This window comes from Mauremys reevesii, linkage group 4 (genome assembly GCF_016161935.1).
Source record: "Mauremys reevesii isolate NIE-2019 linkage group 4, ASM1616193v1, whole genome shotgun sequence".
Taxonomy (NCBI): domain Eukaryota; kingdom Metazoa; phylum Chordata; order Testudines; family Geoemydidae; genus Mauremys; species Mauremys reevesii.
The window spans coordinates 143,584,089-143,601,629 of NC_052626.1; the positions used below are offsets into that span (position 1 = coordinate 143,584,089).

At 53.5% G+C, this 17,541-nt stretch overlaps 1 protein-coding gene and 1 long non-coding RNA gene across 2 annotated transcripts; one reads left to right on the top strand and one right to left on the bottom strand.

Annotated features, from left to right (window-relative positions):
• Positions 1-1,893: 1,893 nt before the first annotated feature.
• On the top strand, positions 1,894-3,020 carry LOC120403227. Its single transcript, XR_005597484.1, has 3 exons — positions 1,894-2,413; positions 2,508-2,580; positions 2,970-3,020. It is a non-coding gene; the product is annotated as an uncharacterized LOC120403227 (long non-coding RNA).
• A 7,974-nt stretch (positions 3,021-10,994) lies between these two features.
• Positions 10,995-14,191, bottom strand: LOC120403183 (zinc finger and SCAN domain-containing protein 2-like). Its single transcript, XM_039534020.1, has 3 exons — positions 14,095-14,191; positions 13,493-13,582; positions 10,995-12,252 (listed from the first exon to the last, which is right to left on the bottom strand). Exons 2-3 carry the CDS (start codon positions 13,560-13,562, stop codon positions 11,111-11,113), a joined length of 1,212 nt encoding a protein of 403 aa, XP_039389954.1. The 5' UTR covers positions 13,563-13,582; positions 14,095-14,191; the 3' UTR covers positions 10,995-11,110.
• Positions 14,192-17,541: the final 3,350 nt, after the last annotated feature.

Genomic DNA, 17,541 nt, shown 5'->3' on the forward strand with positions numbered 1-17,541 from the left:
CCTCTACCCAGAAGATGTTATGATTGATCCAAATAAGGTGGAAGCCATTGATAAATGGGGCGAAGTTGGAAGTCCTCAAGAAGTGCAGCGCTTCCTAGACTTCACTCATCCTGTGAAATCGAGACATGCTGGCTCTCAGTGAAGCTTAGACGGAAAACCACGCACCCCACACAGAGGTTGAAACCACCCACTCCCAGCTTGTCCTGAGGAGCCATGATTTCTCCAGGAGCTGGGTAAAGGGAAAAATTTCTAATCTAAGGCTCGTTTGGGCAAGGGACAAATGGAAGACAGATTTCAAAACACACGATGGACATTTTAACGGTCTGATATGCTATTTGAGCTATCTAACGGTCCCCTGACCTTGAAACACTTCATCAGTGATGTATTTGGGGACAGTGTCATCTATTGGGGTGACATACGTCTCTTTTTGGAGAACCCAGAGCAGCACGCGCAGCACATCCGAACCTGGAGAGGTTTCGGCTGCATGGTTTCAACGCAGAATTGGAAAAGCGGAACCTCCAGCCAACTCTCCACAGAGTTTTGGGGGTACATCCTCTCCCCAGAAGATGTTATGATTGATCCAAATAAGGTGGAAGCCATTGATAAATGGGGCGAAGTTGGAAGTCCTCAAGAAGTGCAGCGCTTCCTAGACTTCACTCATCCTGTGAAATCGAGACATGCTGGCTCTCAGTGAAGCTTAGACGGAAAACCACGCACCCCACACAGAGGTTGGAACCACCCACTCCCAGCTTGTCCTGAGGAGCCATGATTTCTCCAGGAGCTGGGTTAAAGGGACAAATTTCCAATCTAAGGCTCGTTTGGTCAAGGGACAAATGGAAGACAGATTTCAAAACACACGATGGACATTTTAACGGTCTGATATGCTATTTGAGCTAACTAACGGTCCCCTGACCTTGAAACACTTCATCAGTGATGTATTTGGGGACAGTGTCATCTATTGGGGTGACATACGTCTCTTTTTGGAGAACCCAGAGCAGCACGCGCAGCACATCCGAACCTGGAGAGGTTTCGGCTGCATGGTTTCAACGCAGAATTGGAAAAGCAGAACCTCCAGCCAACTCTCCACAGAGTTTTGGGGGTACATCCTCTCCCCAGAAGATGTTATGATTGATCCAAATAAGGTGGAAGCCATTGATAAATGGGGCGAAGTTGGAAGTCCTCAAGAAGTGCAGCGCTTCCTAGACTTCACTCATCCTGTGAAATCGAGACATGCTGGCTCTCAGTGAAGCTTAGACGGAAAACCACGCACCCCACACAGAGGTTGGAACCACCCACTCCCAGCTTGTCCTGAGGAGCCATGATTTCTCCAGGAGCTCGGTAAAGGGCACCGGGATCAGCCTCTCAAAGGTAGGGGAGGGTCGTGTGAGGAGAGGGTCTGAGAGGAGGAGCGTGGGGTAGGCTCTGTATTTGGGCTTGGCAGGGATCGAGAGCAGGGAGAGGGCTGTTAGAGGGCAATGCGAGGTGGGAGGGGGGTCGGAGATGGGCGCAAGGCCTGAAAAGTTCAGCTGCTTTAGATCAACTGTGCCAGAGAATCACTGGTTGAAGTGACTGAAAGCTCTGAGCTGGGGCTGGCCAAAATCCTCCCCCTCAGATGGGAACATCCCAAAAGTCTGCAGATGCTCAGCCTCTGAGGTGAACGTTGTGACCCAAACCTCTCTCTGCTCTGTACCTCACAGGATTCCAGCCGGCTGTTCCAATCCAGGAGGACACCTGTGCCACCGAAGTCTCCGATCACCTGGCAGTGAAGTGCCATTTAATCCCGCTGTGATGCACAGACCTTGCCCTGGCTGTCTGCACAGGGCTGAATTTCACCCCTTCCGAGTGTAAGGAAATAATTGGCTGAAGGCCTTTTTCTTTCTGGACGTCTGTCTAGTGGGAAAGAACCATGGGGATTTGTAACCTGTTTCGCTCCCATGCCTGGTGCTTCAGTGATGCAGAGAAGGGCTGATGCATTGGTTGATTTCCCCACCTTTTAATCTACTCTCTTCTTCTCTTTTAACAGTTATTCTAAGGGCCCCCCGTGCATCATATGAGCATTCTTCTGGGTGCAGATGGCATCAGACCTGCACCTGAATAAATAATAGGGACTGAAATATGCAGACACTAAAGTTCTGCAGCCAAATTCTCAGGAACCTTCCTCTTCCATGTAGGATCAGGATTTTGTTTTGAATTGTTTTATTTTTTTAAAAAGTGCTAAGCAGATGCTACCCTGTAAGAAGAGGAATCAGAAGCAAAAACTGAAAGACTGTTACTAAAACCAATGAACAGCTGCAGAGAGTGGAGACCCAGCAAAGCAGACAAATGAATACTGTGAATAAATAACCTGAAAGCAAATGGGGAAGAAAACCTCCTCTGGGTAATTGTGGCTCTTGGGACCAAAATCAGGTTCCTGGTACGTAGCCTGCCTGAAATCATCCCTTTTCCCTGGATCCCAGACCTGGGATTCAAATGTCATTCTCTGTGTGGTGTCCTTATTTTATTCCTAGGGAAAGGATCCCCAAAGGAGGTGTAAGGATCCGGGACTCTAGTGTCTGCCAGAAGCTTCAGCCACCTTCACAGGTAGAAGTCACTGGCTTTCCTACAATGCCACTAGTGCTCTTCCTGCTCTCCAGATCTGCTCCCTCCAGCAGGACAGAGACACCCCTTAACTCCCTGAATCCTGATTTCCTGCCATTCAAGGGGCTGAGGATTTGCATTGCCCCCACCCCAACCATCCGAGACTTTTCCTATGGGAATCTCCCTAGAGCAGGGGAGAAATCTGTTCTTCCGTTAGAACCAGTCTGCTCAGTAAATCCACCCACACTGACCTCATCTCAGCTGCTTTGTTTATCCGAGATTAGTGGTATCTTTGGAAAACCCTTAGCGTGTTGGGGTGTGAGGTGGAGCAGGGGATGCAGGAGCTCCAGCAGATTCCCCTGAAGAACACCACCCTGTCTTTCTCTGGTCAGGTTAGAGCTCGCCCTCCATTGCGGAGGTGAAGACCAGATGGGAGCTGCTGGATTGACCTTGATGAGCCATGTCCTTGTGTGGATGAAGGACCTACATCTCAGGGGTGGACAGCAGCAGATGTAACACATGTGTCCAGGAATGGGCTAAATAACCTACCTTGAGAGGTAAGTAAAATCATGGCCACATGTAGACATCACAGGAATTGGTGGGGATTGACCCAGGGTCCTTCAGCACAAGCCCCTCTCACTCACTGTCAACAAATCCAGCTCCACCCACTAGACCACACCCCATTCCAGAGCCCCAGATCCCAGGAGCCCTGATTCTCAGAGCCAGGCCTCACATCACAAGGCCAAACCTCCTCCCATTCTGTGCCCTGTAGAAGGGACCATTGGCAAAAACCTCCTCTACATTCCCCCTGTCAGAGACTGCGGCCACGGGTGACAAGTGAATGAGCTGAGATCTACCCTGTGGGAATCCGAGGGGCTGCACATTTGGGGTTTCACAGGGACAGCCTCTGGCAGCCATTGACAGAGTGTTCTTGGGAGGAGATTTTCCGTCTCTAACAAAGGGTTTCTGTTCCCTCAGATCTCAGCCGCTCAGCAGAATGCGGGAGAGCCGAGTGCTGATGGGCTAGAGGGGTCCCAGGAGTCGCTGTGCAGCAAGGGCAGGGTCTGCAGTCACCGTGGGCCACACCCTGCGCTCCAGACAACCCAGGCTGGTTCCCTGGATTGCAAAGGGGACTCTGGCTTGGGGAATCGGTGCTGGTGCCTGTGTCCACAGCTGGGATGTTTTCCTGAGGGTACTCCATGGTCCAAGAAGCGCCATGCAAGCAAGGGGAGAATGGACATTAGAGAGCGAGGCTGGGACCTCTGCGGGGCTGCTGCAGTCAAACATCCACAGCCAGAAGAGAGACGATGGGAAACGCGCTTCGCTGGTTGGCCACAGCCGCAGCAGCTGTCTCAGAAAGCTCTGCTCATGTTCCAGCCAACAGAGGCAGGACGAAGAGCCACACAGGGAGAGCTTGGTTTGCAATTAGCAAGTTGCAGGTTTTTCAGTGGATTATGCTGCCCTGACCGTCTATTTCCTGCAATGTGCACATCCAGCCTCCCTGGCTGACCTCAGTGGGAGCTAGGTTCTCCGTGCCCACAGGACAGGGCTGGCCTTACCATGAGGCGAACTGAGGCGGCTGCCGCAGGTGTCAAACTGTGGCAGGGCACCACTGGGATCCAGAGCGTAGAAAATTGTGTCTGGTGCTGGTGCATATGTTTTCTCTCTGCTGGAGATGCACAGAGCTGGTGGAGTGCTGTCCTGGAGGAAGGGGGCACAAGAGACATAACAGGCAGGCAGGAGAAAAGGTGAGAGGGAATAACAGAAAGCAGCAGGAGCTGCAGGGAGAGAGAGGAGGAGGAGCCTCTTGTGTACCTCTTGAGCACCCCCAGGAGCCTGGACTGATTAACACCAGCTTCTCAGGGAGCTTCCTATTTCCTGCTGCTTCCCTGAACCCGCTTGAGGAGAACAGGCAGTCAGTCAACTGAAGTAGTAGGAGCCGAGTAGGCCCTTAAGACGCTGATATCTTCCCTCATTCAGACCCTGCTACCAGCCTGCTTATTTGTCCCCTGCCACTCTAGCTGGCACAGAACAGCAGTCATGAGTGAAAGAAGAAAACGCCCCTCTGGGGCAGCATTCAGAAAAAGCAAGAAAGCAAAGGAAGCTTTTCTGTCTAAGCAGGAAGGAGCTCTTCTGAGATACATAGACACAAATGTTCACGTTGAGCCTTCTGGCCCCAGTGAGGATGTGAGTGGTGAGGAGAATCCTGATCTTCCAGGTAGTCAGAGTGCAGGAGACCTGGCAGCTACTGCAGCATCCATATCTCCATCTCAAATGGATGTAACCATGCACATTCCTGAAGAAAAGTGTAGCTCAGAGAAGAGTGTGGTGGAGGCACAAGAAACAGCTGCTGCTGAGTTTAGTTCCTTAAATCTAGATGATCCAGGACTGTGGACCCACTTGAGCAGTAGCCTGAGGGACTTCCTTGTACTGCCTGGGCCACAGCAAGTGAAAAACTTCATGTTCCCCAAGGACAATGAAAATAGATGTTTCCACCCAACACATTCCTGGTGTGAAATCCCCAATGGTGACAAAGTGGAGAGGTCATGGCTTATGTACTCAAAAACCCAGAATGCTGCATACTATTTTTGTTGCAAACTCCTCCAGTCTAACGTTCCAGCCATACTGAGTTCTACAGGAACAAAGGACTGGAAAAATCTTGCTAGAAAAGAGGCATGCCATGAGAAGGCAGCAAATCACCAGAGAGCATCTCATAGGCGGAAAGAGCTTGAGATGAGCCTAAGGTAATGGCCACCATAGATTAGGAGCATCAAGAGAAGATTGCATCAGAGTTCTGAAAAGGCTCTTTGCCATTGTGAGGGTGCTTGCTACCCAAAACCTAGCACTGTGCAGCACTTGAGTCAGCCGCAGGTGCCAAACAATGGAAACTTCTGCATTGAACATCCTCACCACACAAGTTCCCCAACCCACCACCCTTTCTTTAATCATAATAATAATTCATCAGAAGAAAGAAAGAACATCCTAGTTCTTACATCTCCTGCTTTCTTTGTATGTGTCAGTCTTCCTCAGATCATAGGGGCTTTGTATCAGGGAGTGTCCTTACTTTCTCTGTCTTGTAAAGCGCACACTAGTGACACTGACCAGATAAAGAATGGAGACATCACACACACACAAAAAAATAACCAAACCTTTTGTCATGAAGACTGTTCTCCTCAGTAAAGCAAGCTATAAACATTAGGAAATGCACAGAGGACTAAAAGGCTGCAAAGTGAAGCACTCTCAAGTTAGGAAATACCAGAATGAGCATTGCCTGTGCAACGTTAACTCTGCAAGAAATGAGGCAGGGATCCTACAGGCAACAGGCTCCTTCAATACACAGCCCCAGAGAAGAAAACCCTGTGCACTGAATAAGGAAGGGGTCCCATGGGAAAAAAAATACTATGGGATCATGTCATGAAAGTCTGCATCATCCTGCAAATGCACAAGAGGACTGAATTGAGGGTGCCAGGGCAACACTTCTTTGGACATTTGCTAACCTGTGAATGCTTCACTTTGTAACCTTTCCATCTTGTTTAAAAGCCTTGACTTTGTATTTCCTAATGATTTTATTGATGAAAGCAAACATGAGTAACGTTAAATGAAGGGTTTTTGTTTGTTAATTTCCTTTGTTTTTTTTTAATAGAACGAAAATCTTTTATCTCTGTGCTGTGTAACGGGGTGACCCCCCGCTCCAGCCTGGAAGGGGTTGGAAAAGCCCTGCAGAGGGCTGGGGCTGGGCAAGGTAAAATCCTGGCTGATTGGGGGAAGTGGCTGCAGCTGGGGCCACACCCCAAACTGAGCAACAGGGCCTTATAAGAAGGCCAGGGAAGGCAGAAGGATCAGTCTCTCTCTGTCTATAGAGGGAGAAGGGCCTGGTTGCAGGGAGCTAGAGACAGGGTACCTGAGTGGAGCAGGGCTGGAGATATGCTGGGGAGATCCACCTGGAAAGCCCCAGGCTGTGGCCTAGCACAAGGCCAACAGGTTCTGGGGGTTGCAGAGGGCAGCCCAGGGGTAGGCCAAGGCAGCAGGTCCAGACCCTCCTTGCCAGTGATGAGTGGCTGATCCTGCAGTCTGCCCCAGGGCGCAGGGCTAGACGATGACTGGCAGTAGCCATATACTGACGCGAGGTGGGAATAGTGGGTTGGAGGTTCCCCAAGGATGGGTGATCCTGAGACTGAGGGGTTACTGCCAGGGGGTAGCACCTCAGCTAAAGAGGCACCGGGTCCAGGGAAGGGCACGGGGGCCAGGGAACAGGCGGATCACCGGCCTGCAGAGGGCGCTCCGGAGCTGGAATGAGCTAATTCCCAGAAGTCACCAGCAGGAGGTGCCGTGGAGGTGAGTCCGCACCTCTACAAGCTGTTTAAACAACGAAGCTCTTACTCATGTGTTGGTTCAGTCTATATTTTATTGCCACTGTTATCTTGGAGAAAATCCCCGTTTCACCACTCAGTGCTGTGCTGATCAGAGTATTGAAAGTCATTAAATGAAACTGCATTAAAACAAAACTCATTTTATGCAACTTCAGGGTCACTGAAAGTTCTAAGCTGTAACCCTGAATGTGCAAGAAGCAGAGAAACAATATCCAAGAAAGAGCTGGAATTTTTCATCTTGTTTTCACCTAGGCCTTACTGAGGACAGTAGCAAGCACCTGCCCTTTGCGAAGGAACACAGCACCGTACCGCAGCACAAACCCCACTGAGCACAGCAGGGGCTGTCCCGGTTATCCAGCTCTGGCTCTGTTTCATTACAAACTTCCTGACTGTGATGATGTTCTGGTAACAAGGGGGCAACCAGCTGTCAAAGATAGCTGTTGCCATGGCAGCCAGGGTGCTAGTCATTCTCCCCAAGTATGAAAATGAAGCAGAGGGAGGGAGAGCTGAGTGGTGGGTTATCTCTGATGTCACAAGGCTACTGCTCAGGCAGCACCAGTGGGCAGCAAATGTGTGGTGTGTATGTGTGTGCTTTTTCCCAGTGTTCCTGTTTCCCCAAATTTCCTAAAGAAGCCAACAACATAACTACCCAGAATACATATTAATGATGATTCCACCCCCATGATAATTAGTCGCTGAAATTTGATTCAAATCCCGCATGGCATGTTTAGAAACAAGGGTTCCAAAAATGGAGAGACCTTGTAAAACAGAAAATGTTGATGCTCTGGTACATTTGTGGTTGTGTTAAAATTGAATACTGTGACTTTAAATGTTGAGCAGGGTTCCTGGGCATGCTTGCATGCTAGGGAGCTCAGTAGGGCACCACACAATCGGGGCATAGCAGCAGCCAGTCAGCAGGTCCCCAGTGAGTTGTGCCTCTCTGTGATAGGCAGTAGCCTGCGTTCTCTCCCTCTGAGTTTTGGGTTCTTACGTGTTGTTGTTCTGGCTCCTAAGAAACAAGTTAGCGAGACTCTGTGAACGTCCAGCAAGAGTATTTTATGTTTTCTCTAACTTGTCTGCTTGTGTGCCACAAACCATGAAAGGCACAATCTCATCCAAAACAAAATAAACTTATGAAGCCAAATGTCCTTTTGAAACAAAAAATGGAACCATTTCATTCTGGTCAGGTTGATCTTACTGAAGCACTTCACTTTTCCTTCCCCTTTCACAGGGAGGAGCCTAAATTAGGTTTCCCTAAATCCATGATTGGAATAGTGACACAGCCTCACTAGAAGCCAAGCAGTTCAGAAAGAATGGGATGATCACAATACAGTAGAACCCTGTTTATCTGACCCTCCCGTATCCGGTTCTCCGTATTAACCCAACAACCAGCGCACACAGGTCCAGAAGTGGGCAATCTCTCCTATGGTCCCTAGATGGCGCTGTAGCCTGGCACGTTCCCATTCATCCGATTATCCGATGTTTTAGTTAACCAATCTGGCCCTGGTCCCAATTCAATGGGATAAAGGGGGTTTCGCTGTCCTTGTGAGCGATCTTTTGATGCAGGGGATCTGCTGCTGGTGTTATTCTTTGTGGAAAAGTACAAATTGCAAAACTGATGGGAGGGGCCTTCTGAGGTGGTAGGGAGGGGTCACGCTGTTACCTGCAATGTACACAGGCCCCGCAGCAGGGACGCACCTTGGACTGTGCATATAAACAGCTTAAAAGTGCATCACAACAGTGAAGCCATTGTCAAGATGCTATTCTGTGCAGAGGATTGTAAGACAGCCCCTGTTCCTGATCTGAGGCCTGAATGCCATAGGGATATCCCACTCGAGAGCATTGAGGTGTGTGAAGAGGTCACCCTAAGTGAAAAGACAGTGGTCATGACTGCGATGATAGCCCCTTTCTACCTGCACCCTCTGCCCATCCCCACACAGCAATTACTGGGGAACAAGCCCTCCACCCCCTGGCAGGATTCCCAGAACAGAGTTGCTCCTGGGTGCATTAGGCACTGTGGGAAAAACTGCCACATCCTCCTGGGGCATGATGGGCGGCAAGGGCTGAACTCCCACAATTCACTCCTGCCATGAGTATGGCTTACAGCAGGGGCCCCCAACACGGTGCCCGTGGGAGCCATGGCGCCTGCAGGGGCATCTAAATGCACCCGCCTCCTGGCCGGCGGTGGAGCACCTGCCGAAATGCTGCCAAATTTCGGCGGCATTTTGGCAGCAACACCTCTCGATGACGCCGCTTGCTGCTGACAAGTGACATCATCGAGAGTTATCGCTGCCGAAATGCCGCAGAAATTCGGCAGTCCACCGCCGCCATGGTCCTTCGTCTGGGGACCACTGGCGTAGGGGTTTTGTGTGCAGGTGGGTTTGCAGCACCCCCAGTTGGGCCCTTGTTCCTAGCAGCACTGGGTGTGTGTGTGCCTGTGTGTGCGCACGCGCGCACTCCATTGGCCATAGGGTTCTAGGCAAGACAGAAGCGCCAGTCTGACTGCGCAAACAGACGGTGGGAGGGCTGTATGTTTGGGGCAGCCATTGTGTCTGAATAAACTGGATTCTGCAGCCACAAAAGCTGGTCTCAGTCCAGTGAGTGGAGGAAGCACCAGGGGAAAGGCCCCCATATCACATTCCCTGCCCCCAAGACAGACAGACAGCTCCTCCCAAACTCTACCATCCCCAATAGCTGCAGCGCTTCATTCAGTGCCCCCACCACTGCCAGGCTGGGTTGTTATTGTTTATTTGAGTTATGATGGGGCCTACAGGCCAGGTGCCCATTGTGCTGGGCGCCAGACGAACACAGACCAAAGAGAAAGCGCCTGCTTCCAAGAGCTCACAATCTGTGGGGGCAACATGAACCCTGGCTCATCCCAGGGGCCCCTCTAGCCGGTGTTCCAGCTCTGACAGTGCCCAGAAGCAGCCCGGTCAGAGGGAGGGGCGTGAGGCCTGCAGGGGGCAGTTGTAGGAGGCGCTGGTTTGCTCTCAGTCTGAGCGAGGCGGGGCCAGGAGCGATTAGTGACTGTGAATGTTCTCGCTTCCCACCTGGATGCCGAAGCGCGGTTCCTCTGCAGGTGTGAAGCGTCCTCTTTCCATCTGCCCCCAGTCCCTTCACTGAGACATGTTCGGTTCTTGGACTCGGAAAGATCATGTGGCCATGAGTTCCACAGGGCATGGCAAAGGGCATTTCCTTTCACAGGAAATGGGTTGTCTTTGGAAGTGGGGACCCCAGGATTGGACACAGGATCTAGGAATCGTCTCCCCAGCGCTGTATACAGCGGTAACATGCCTTCTTCACTCTGCCTCGGCATTTCCCTGCTCTCACAGCCCAGGAACAAGTTACCCTCTTAACCACAGCGCTGCAGAGTGGAATTGCCTACATCCTTCTCAGGGCCTCTGCCGTCCAGGGTACAGGCCGCATTCTGCCGATCTGGCCTGCATTCCTGGGTCCTAGAAAGACGACCTTGCATTTGGCTGTATTAAAAAGCACCTTGTTTGAATTATCTCAACTGACCCCGATTCCTCATAGACTTTAAGGCCACAAGGGACCATCATGATCATCTAGTCTGACCTCCTCCACGTTGCAGGCCACAGAACGTCCCCCATCCACGCCCGTAACAGGCCCGTAACCGCTGGCTGAGTTACTGACGTTCTCAAATTATGATTTAAAGACTTCACGAGCCAGAGAATCCACCATTTACTCTAGTTCAAACCTACAAGTGACCCGTGCCCCATGCTGTAGAGGAAGGAGAAAAACACCCAGGATCTCTGCCAATCTGACCCGGGAGGGAAATTCCCTCCTGACCCCAAATATGGCGAAAAGGTAGACCCAGAACATAGGGGCGAGATCCATGAGCCAGCTCTGCCCCCACTGTTATTCCCCACCCAGGAACTTTTGTGCCACTAGCAAGCTTTGCCCTGACGTGTGTGATACTCTCCGAGGATGCCAAGCAGACTCCACACTTTACTTCACTTGACCCTCCTGCCCCCGCACCCAGCTCCTTCCCGTCCCAGTCCCCACCCCCAAACTCTCCATCTAGGTGCTAGGTCCCTCCCGCAGAGCCCATCCCCAGCTTCCCAGCGGCCACCCCAATCTGACCCTGCTCCTCTGGATCTCCAAGCCGGCCCCGGCCCCCCAAGGGTTAGCCGTGGCCGGCCCTATTCCGTGTGAGTCCTCTGGTGTCTGATCAGAGCCGAACTCTGGCGGAAGTCCTTCCCGCACTGGGTGCATTTGAAAGGCTTCTCCTCAGTGTGGGTCCTCAGGTGGGCACTGAGGGACGAACTGTGCAGGAAGCTTTTCCCACACTGGCAGCAGCTGTGCGATCTCTGCTGGCTGTGAGTCCTCTGGTGCCTGCCGAGGGCAGCGCGGCACCGGAAGGCTTTCCCGCAAGCTGCGCACCGGTGTGGCATCGTCTCCCCGTGGGCGCTGCTCTGGTGGTTCAGGAGTTCGGCGCTGGCACCGAAGCCAGCTCCGCAGTCAGGGCACTTGTGGGCGGCAACCCCAGCGTCATGGCCCCTCCGGTGGGCGAGGAGATCAGAGCTGATGCTGAAGGCCTTGCCGCACTGTCCGCACTTGTAGGGCTTGTCTCCGGCATGCAGCCGCTGGTGGATGAGGAAGCCCGAGTTCTGGGTGAAGCCTTTGCCGCATTGGTGGCAGCGGTAGGGTTTCTCACCAGTGTGGGTGCGCCAGTGCACCGTCAGGGTGGAGCTCATACCAAAGCGCTTGCCGCACACAGTGCACTGGTAGGGGCGCTCCCCGGTGTGGGTGCGGCGGTGGGCCACCAGGTCGGAGCGCTGGGCGAAGGCCTTGCCACAGTCGGGGCAGGGGAAGGGGCGCTCGCCGGTGTGGGTGCGCCTGTGCGTGGCAATGTGGGAGCGCCGGGCAAAGCCTTTCCCGCACTGGGGGCAGCGGTGGGGCTTGTGGCCGGCATGGCCACGTAGGTGAGCGGCCAGGTTGGAGGAGTCGGTGAAACCGCGGCCGCAGTCTGGGCAGCGGTAGGGGCGTTCGCCCGTGTGGGTGCCCTGGTGCTTCACTAGGTTGGAGCTGCGGCTGAAGCTCTTGCCGCACTCACCACACTGGAACGGCCGCTCCCCAGTGTGCATGCGCCGGTGCTGCACAAGGTGCGAGCTCCAGACAAACCTCTTCCCGCACTCAGGGCATGTCTTCCGCTCCGCGGTCCCTGTATCCTGTGCTCCATCCAGCTGAACCTCGGCCCCGGGCTGGCCCTCGGACGCCTCGCCCGACAATGCTTCATCCTGCCACGGACTTCCTTCCTCGTCCCTGTGCAGCATCTCAGCACCTATGGGAAGGAAACGGGAGACAATGAACAGCTGGGAGAGGGAAATGCTGCGGGAGGGAGAGAGAGATCAGTGACTGAGATCAGGACCCCATCACTCCGGGTGCTGCACAGACACACAGCGACTAAGATCAGGGGCCCCGTCCCGCAGGGCACTGCACAGACACACAATGACTGAGATGAGGGACCTGTCGCGCCAGGCGCTGCACAACTGTAATAGGTTGGGATCTTTAAAATACAAAGGCAGAGCACGATCCACTGGCTGGGAGCAGAAGGGAGACAAATTGAGGCTGGGAATTAGAGGCCAGTGTTTATCTGGAAGGGGAATGAACCATTGGGAGAGCTCCCCTAGGGAGGAGGTGGGTTGTCCATCACTGGGAGTCTGTCCGTGGAGATGGGGCATCTCTCTCTCAAAGCTCCACTCTAGCTCAGCCAGGAGTTACTGGGCTGGAGGCACAGCGATTCCTGGCCTGGGTTAGGCAGGAGGCTGGGCTGGATGGGCACGATGGGCTCTGCTGTCTCTGACATCTATGAAATTTTAAGACATTATGACATAGAAAGGGCCAGATTCTGTCCTCATTACCAACTTCCTGCCACTAGAGCTGCAAGTGAGATTAAACAGAGCAGGAGCGAAATCTCTCCTCCTGTGTAATCTTTGCTCTCTGCTCTTTGCAGAAGGATGGGAGGCAAAGGGCCAGAGCTGCTGTCAGAAATGAGTGAAGGTCAGTGCAATCCATGCATGCCATGGCCAGGTGGGCGTAATGTGGCTATTACAATGAAAAACTAGTTCCACTACAAAAATGTTCCTTTCGTGGCTTCCAGCCTGAAGCATTTTTCATCACTTCAAAATTCTTGGACCCAGATTTCCATCACAGTCACTAGCTACTTCTTTCATCCACTGAAAACCTGGGTGCTTCAAACACATAAAATTCTCTGGGGCCTGACAACCTGCTTCCCAGACAATTTTGGCTGTGGGCAGTGGACTTTTTGAAAGAGGACATTGCCTGATACTTCGCAAAAACCAATGCATTTCAAGAGCCTTGCTGATTTCACCCCCCCCCACACACACACACACAAAAACCATTAAGAAGCTAGGAGAAAACCTGTCATTTGGAAACCAAGATCTATGGCACATTATTGAATTAACTGGGATGGGACAGAACGGGGGCTGTGGCGGGGGGAGCTCACCCCAGCCCCACTGGGATATTTACATGGCTCAGAGATGCTCTCTGAGCTCTCTCACCTCTATGGACGCCTTGTGGCCCATCCGTGTCCTCAGAGCCCTGGCGATCCAGGACGCAGGGTGCTTCCATGGGAATCAGGAATCCTGCCCCTGTGAGGAAGAGCAGGGCAAGCGGGAGATTTTCTCCAGGAGCTGAAATTGGTCAACTACTTAAAGTTCTGAGAAAAAAACTCCTCTTGAATTATTTTGCCAACTGGGAAGGGGGGGGGGACACACAAAAACGATTTCTTTTCTTTCCAAAATTTCCATGAAAAACAGCCCCCTAAATTGCAGCCAGCTCTAGTGACTAGGCAGCAAACAGGAAAAGCTCCTCCCAGCTTCAGGGATGACCTGTTGTTTAGGGCTCATGTACAGCAAGGAGTGGGGTCTGCACAGGCTCCTGGGAACGAGTCCACACACCAGCTGGGCATGTTTCTCCCAGTCACTGAGCACCCCAGAGGGGGACTAGATAAACCTCCCTGGAGCAGAGAGAGGCACAACCACTATGAGGTGCTGCCCAAGGCAAGCACTGACCCCCAGCTGCTACCCCCAACTCTAACCTACCAGCCCCCCCTCCCCTGCCAGAGCCAGGGACAGAACCCAGGAGTCCTGCTTCCCCGCACCTGCTGGCTGATGCGCTCTGCCCGGCACCAGGGGATGCTCAGACCCGCCTCCCGGGCCCCCATAGCCCCAGGGCGCAGTGCCGTGTGGAGGGAGAAGGGGAGGCACAATGGAGACTGGGACGAGGACAGGAGCTGCACAACCAGGAAGTGCTGAAGAGATTGAGAGAGAGAGAAACATGAGCTTTGCCTCCCAGAGCCAGAGCCATCTAGTGGCTCCGGCCCCAGAACCGCATCCCCAGACAGACAGGGGCGCGCAGCCCCAGACAGACACAGGGCTGAATAAGATGGAGACAGTCAGAGAGCTAGGTGCTGCTCTGGGATATCGGGATCAATGCAGGCCCTGGACTTTGGGGCTAAGAAGATTAGCAGCAAAATTTTACCCACAGTGTTTAAATTGGCACCGTTAGATTTCACAAGCGACAGACCCCTGCCCCCGAGATGAACGGACACTTTTCAGCCCTCGTGGAGCGATGGTCTCAGACTCTCTGCAGACGCAGGCAGCTGTCACTGCCGTGGCTACGCCACAGTTTATATTCCAAGTGTTTCGTTCAGAACCCTAACAGCTAGGGACTGCGTTTCCTCGTTAAAGGAAGCTGAGCTGCTGGATCAAAGAAGGGGGCCTTCCACTGCAAATACTGAGCCAGGCCATCACAGAATACAATGAGATGTGCCGCAGAATAGAAGCCAGGCGTCCAGACTCCCAGCCCCTCCCTCTGTGCTAACCCACTACCCTCCACCCCCTTCCCAGCTTGCAGAGCTCACGAGCCCCTGTGCTGCTCTAACCTTCCCTTGTGTGTGTGTGCACGTCTCACCTGGCTTTCCCAGCGTTTGCTGGATATCTCCTCAGGGGACCCAGAGCTGTGGATTGGGTCCGGTCCTCCTCCGTGTGAGCTGGAATTGCCTGGGTCAGACAGAGTGGGGCTGAGCTAAGGAGAGAGCAGGGGCCCAAGCTGAGCAGGGGAGCAGAGCCCTGCCGGGGCCAGAGAAGCTGCCCAGGAAGCAGGTCAGTGCTGGGAGCAGAGTCGCGGAAGCAGCCCACAGAGCCAAAGACATGGCCCAGGGAGGGCAGATCCTGCGCTGGGAGCAGGGCTGCAGCCACAGAGCCAGAGGCACAGCCCAGGGAGGGCAGATCCTGCGCTGGGAGCAGAGCTGCAGCCACAGAGCCAGAGAAGCAGCCCAGGGGGCTGGAGGCAGAGCATCAGCATCAGTGCTGAGGCCGAGTGGAGCTGGAGCTGGGGCTGGAGCAGTTTGGAGCCCAGTGCAGTGAGCACCTGGGGCCAGCCAAGGGGGGGACCCTGGGCAAAGGGCCCAGCGCAGAAAGACACCCCCAGCCAAGGGTCCTTGCAGGCCGGACTGGGAGGGGGCTCTTAACCCGATGGGGGCTGATGCTGGGAAGAAGGGTCCCACCATCCAAAGCCCGGATGTGTGGCCACCACCAGAGCAAGTGTCCAACCCGCAGCGTCCCTGCAGCACAGCCAGGGCCTGAGAAGGAGGTCTGGGACCTACAAGAAACAGACTGTGAACTGCCCTGACGTTCCACAGACACTGTTTGTGATGCTCCCTGCCACGGAGCGGGGTGATGTGTTTTCCTTTAACCTTTCCCATTTTTCCTTATTCTTTTTTAAATTAATTGTTGATTAAATAAATTGTATTTGCTTTAAATTGTATGTAATAATCAGTGGGTCAGGAAGGTGCCTAGTGGAGAGAGAGCACCCTGGAGTGGGGACACCCTAACCCCTGTCCTAGGTGACCACAGCAGGGTTGGGGGTCGAGCCCCCCAGGAATCCTGGGCCCAGCCTTGTTGGGGTTACGAGAACTCTGCCACACAGGAGAATGGAAGGGGAGCCCTCAAGGGCAGGGAGGCCTCTGGGTAAAGGAAGTGGGAGCAAGGACTCAGATCCTTCTGCTAGCCCACTTCACCGGGGTAGCACAGAAGCCAGGAAAGTTCCCCACAATAGCAGGACCATCCCCCTGCTTACACACATATACCAAGTCAGTCTGTGTGGGTGCGAGGGGAAAAACAAAACCGCTTGCAAGAGGCCACTTCAGACTAATGTTTGCGAGTGAGTGTGCGAAGTATCACCCTAAGTGTGAGCTTGCTTCCCTGCTCAGTGAGGATGAATGTGACATTAAGGCACCGAACAAATTCTAAAAGCACAACCAGCCTTTATGGAACGGGACCCTGATTGCCTCGGTAGCGACGCTGTGGGGCAGGGTGGCCTGTGGGTGCGAATTGCAGAGTGCACCTAAGTGTTGTGCTGTAACTGCCGTGTGTGGTCACTGCTGGAGCAAACTAGAACTACATTCAAACCGGACTAGTTACATTTAGTTTGCACCAGCAGCGTCCACATGGGGCGGGGAGGCAATTGGAGCACAAATCTTTGGCGCACTCTGCAATTCGCTCCCCTTAGTCCAGCATAGACAAGCCCTTAGTTAACAACACGTGAGCAGCACGATGTCACTCAGTTACCATTCCAGTGTCTAGTTCACGGAATGTTAACTTTGGTGGATGGTTTCGGTTCCACTTTTTCTTGCTGAACCGCAGCTTCCTTCCTAGTTAGTGGAGTTGAGAGCGGAACATCACATTGACCTTAGGCCGTCCTGAGGGCGCAGCCAGGCTCTGTACTGTTTGTTGGGCACAGCAAGGCCCCACTGGGCTGGGTACCGTACGAGCAGTGAACAATGGGCCCTGCCCCCCAGAGCTCACGCTACAGGAGAAGAGAAAGTGTTAGCTAGTAAGTGACTAATTAGCAAATGAGAAGACGGAAGCCCCCAGCAATTGTACTGGTCACACGGAAGGGGGGAACTCTACCTGAGAGAGTAACACTAGGGTTTCAGAGATTGCGAACCAAGCCATATAGATCTCTCCCTCCCTCAATGTGTTATAAGTAAGGCTACGTTTTAGTCATGGACAGGTCACAGGCAGTAAACAAAAATTCACTGCCCGAGACCTGTCCATGACTCTTACTATATATCCCTAACTAAAGCTTGGGCCATGGGACCACAGGTGCTCCGATGGGGGGAGCAGCCCAGGGCTGCTGTGGGTGCTTGGGGGGTGGCCCGGGACCCCCGTTGGTGCTGGGGGGAGCAGGGGCTCGAAGGCTTCCTACCTGGCTCCATGTCCCTTCAGCTCCTAGGAACAGGGGCAGCTGGGGGAGATTCACGCTTTGCTCCCACCACCGGGAATGGGGAAATGCAGCCAATGGGAGCTTCGGGGGAGGTATCCACAGGGAAGGGCAACGCATGGAGCCCTCTGCCCCCACCCCATCCCTCAGGGGCCACAGGGACATGGTGCCAGCCACTTCCTGGAGCAGCGCGGGGCTGGGGCCAGGGCAGGCAGGCAGGGAGCTGCATGCTGTTGCCGCCCCGGAGCCGCTCCAGGTAAGCAGCGCCGGGCCAGAGCCCGCACCCTGAAAACCTCCTGCACCCCAACCCCCTGCCCTGAGC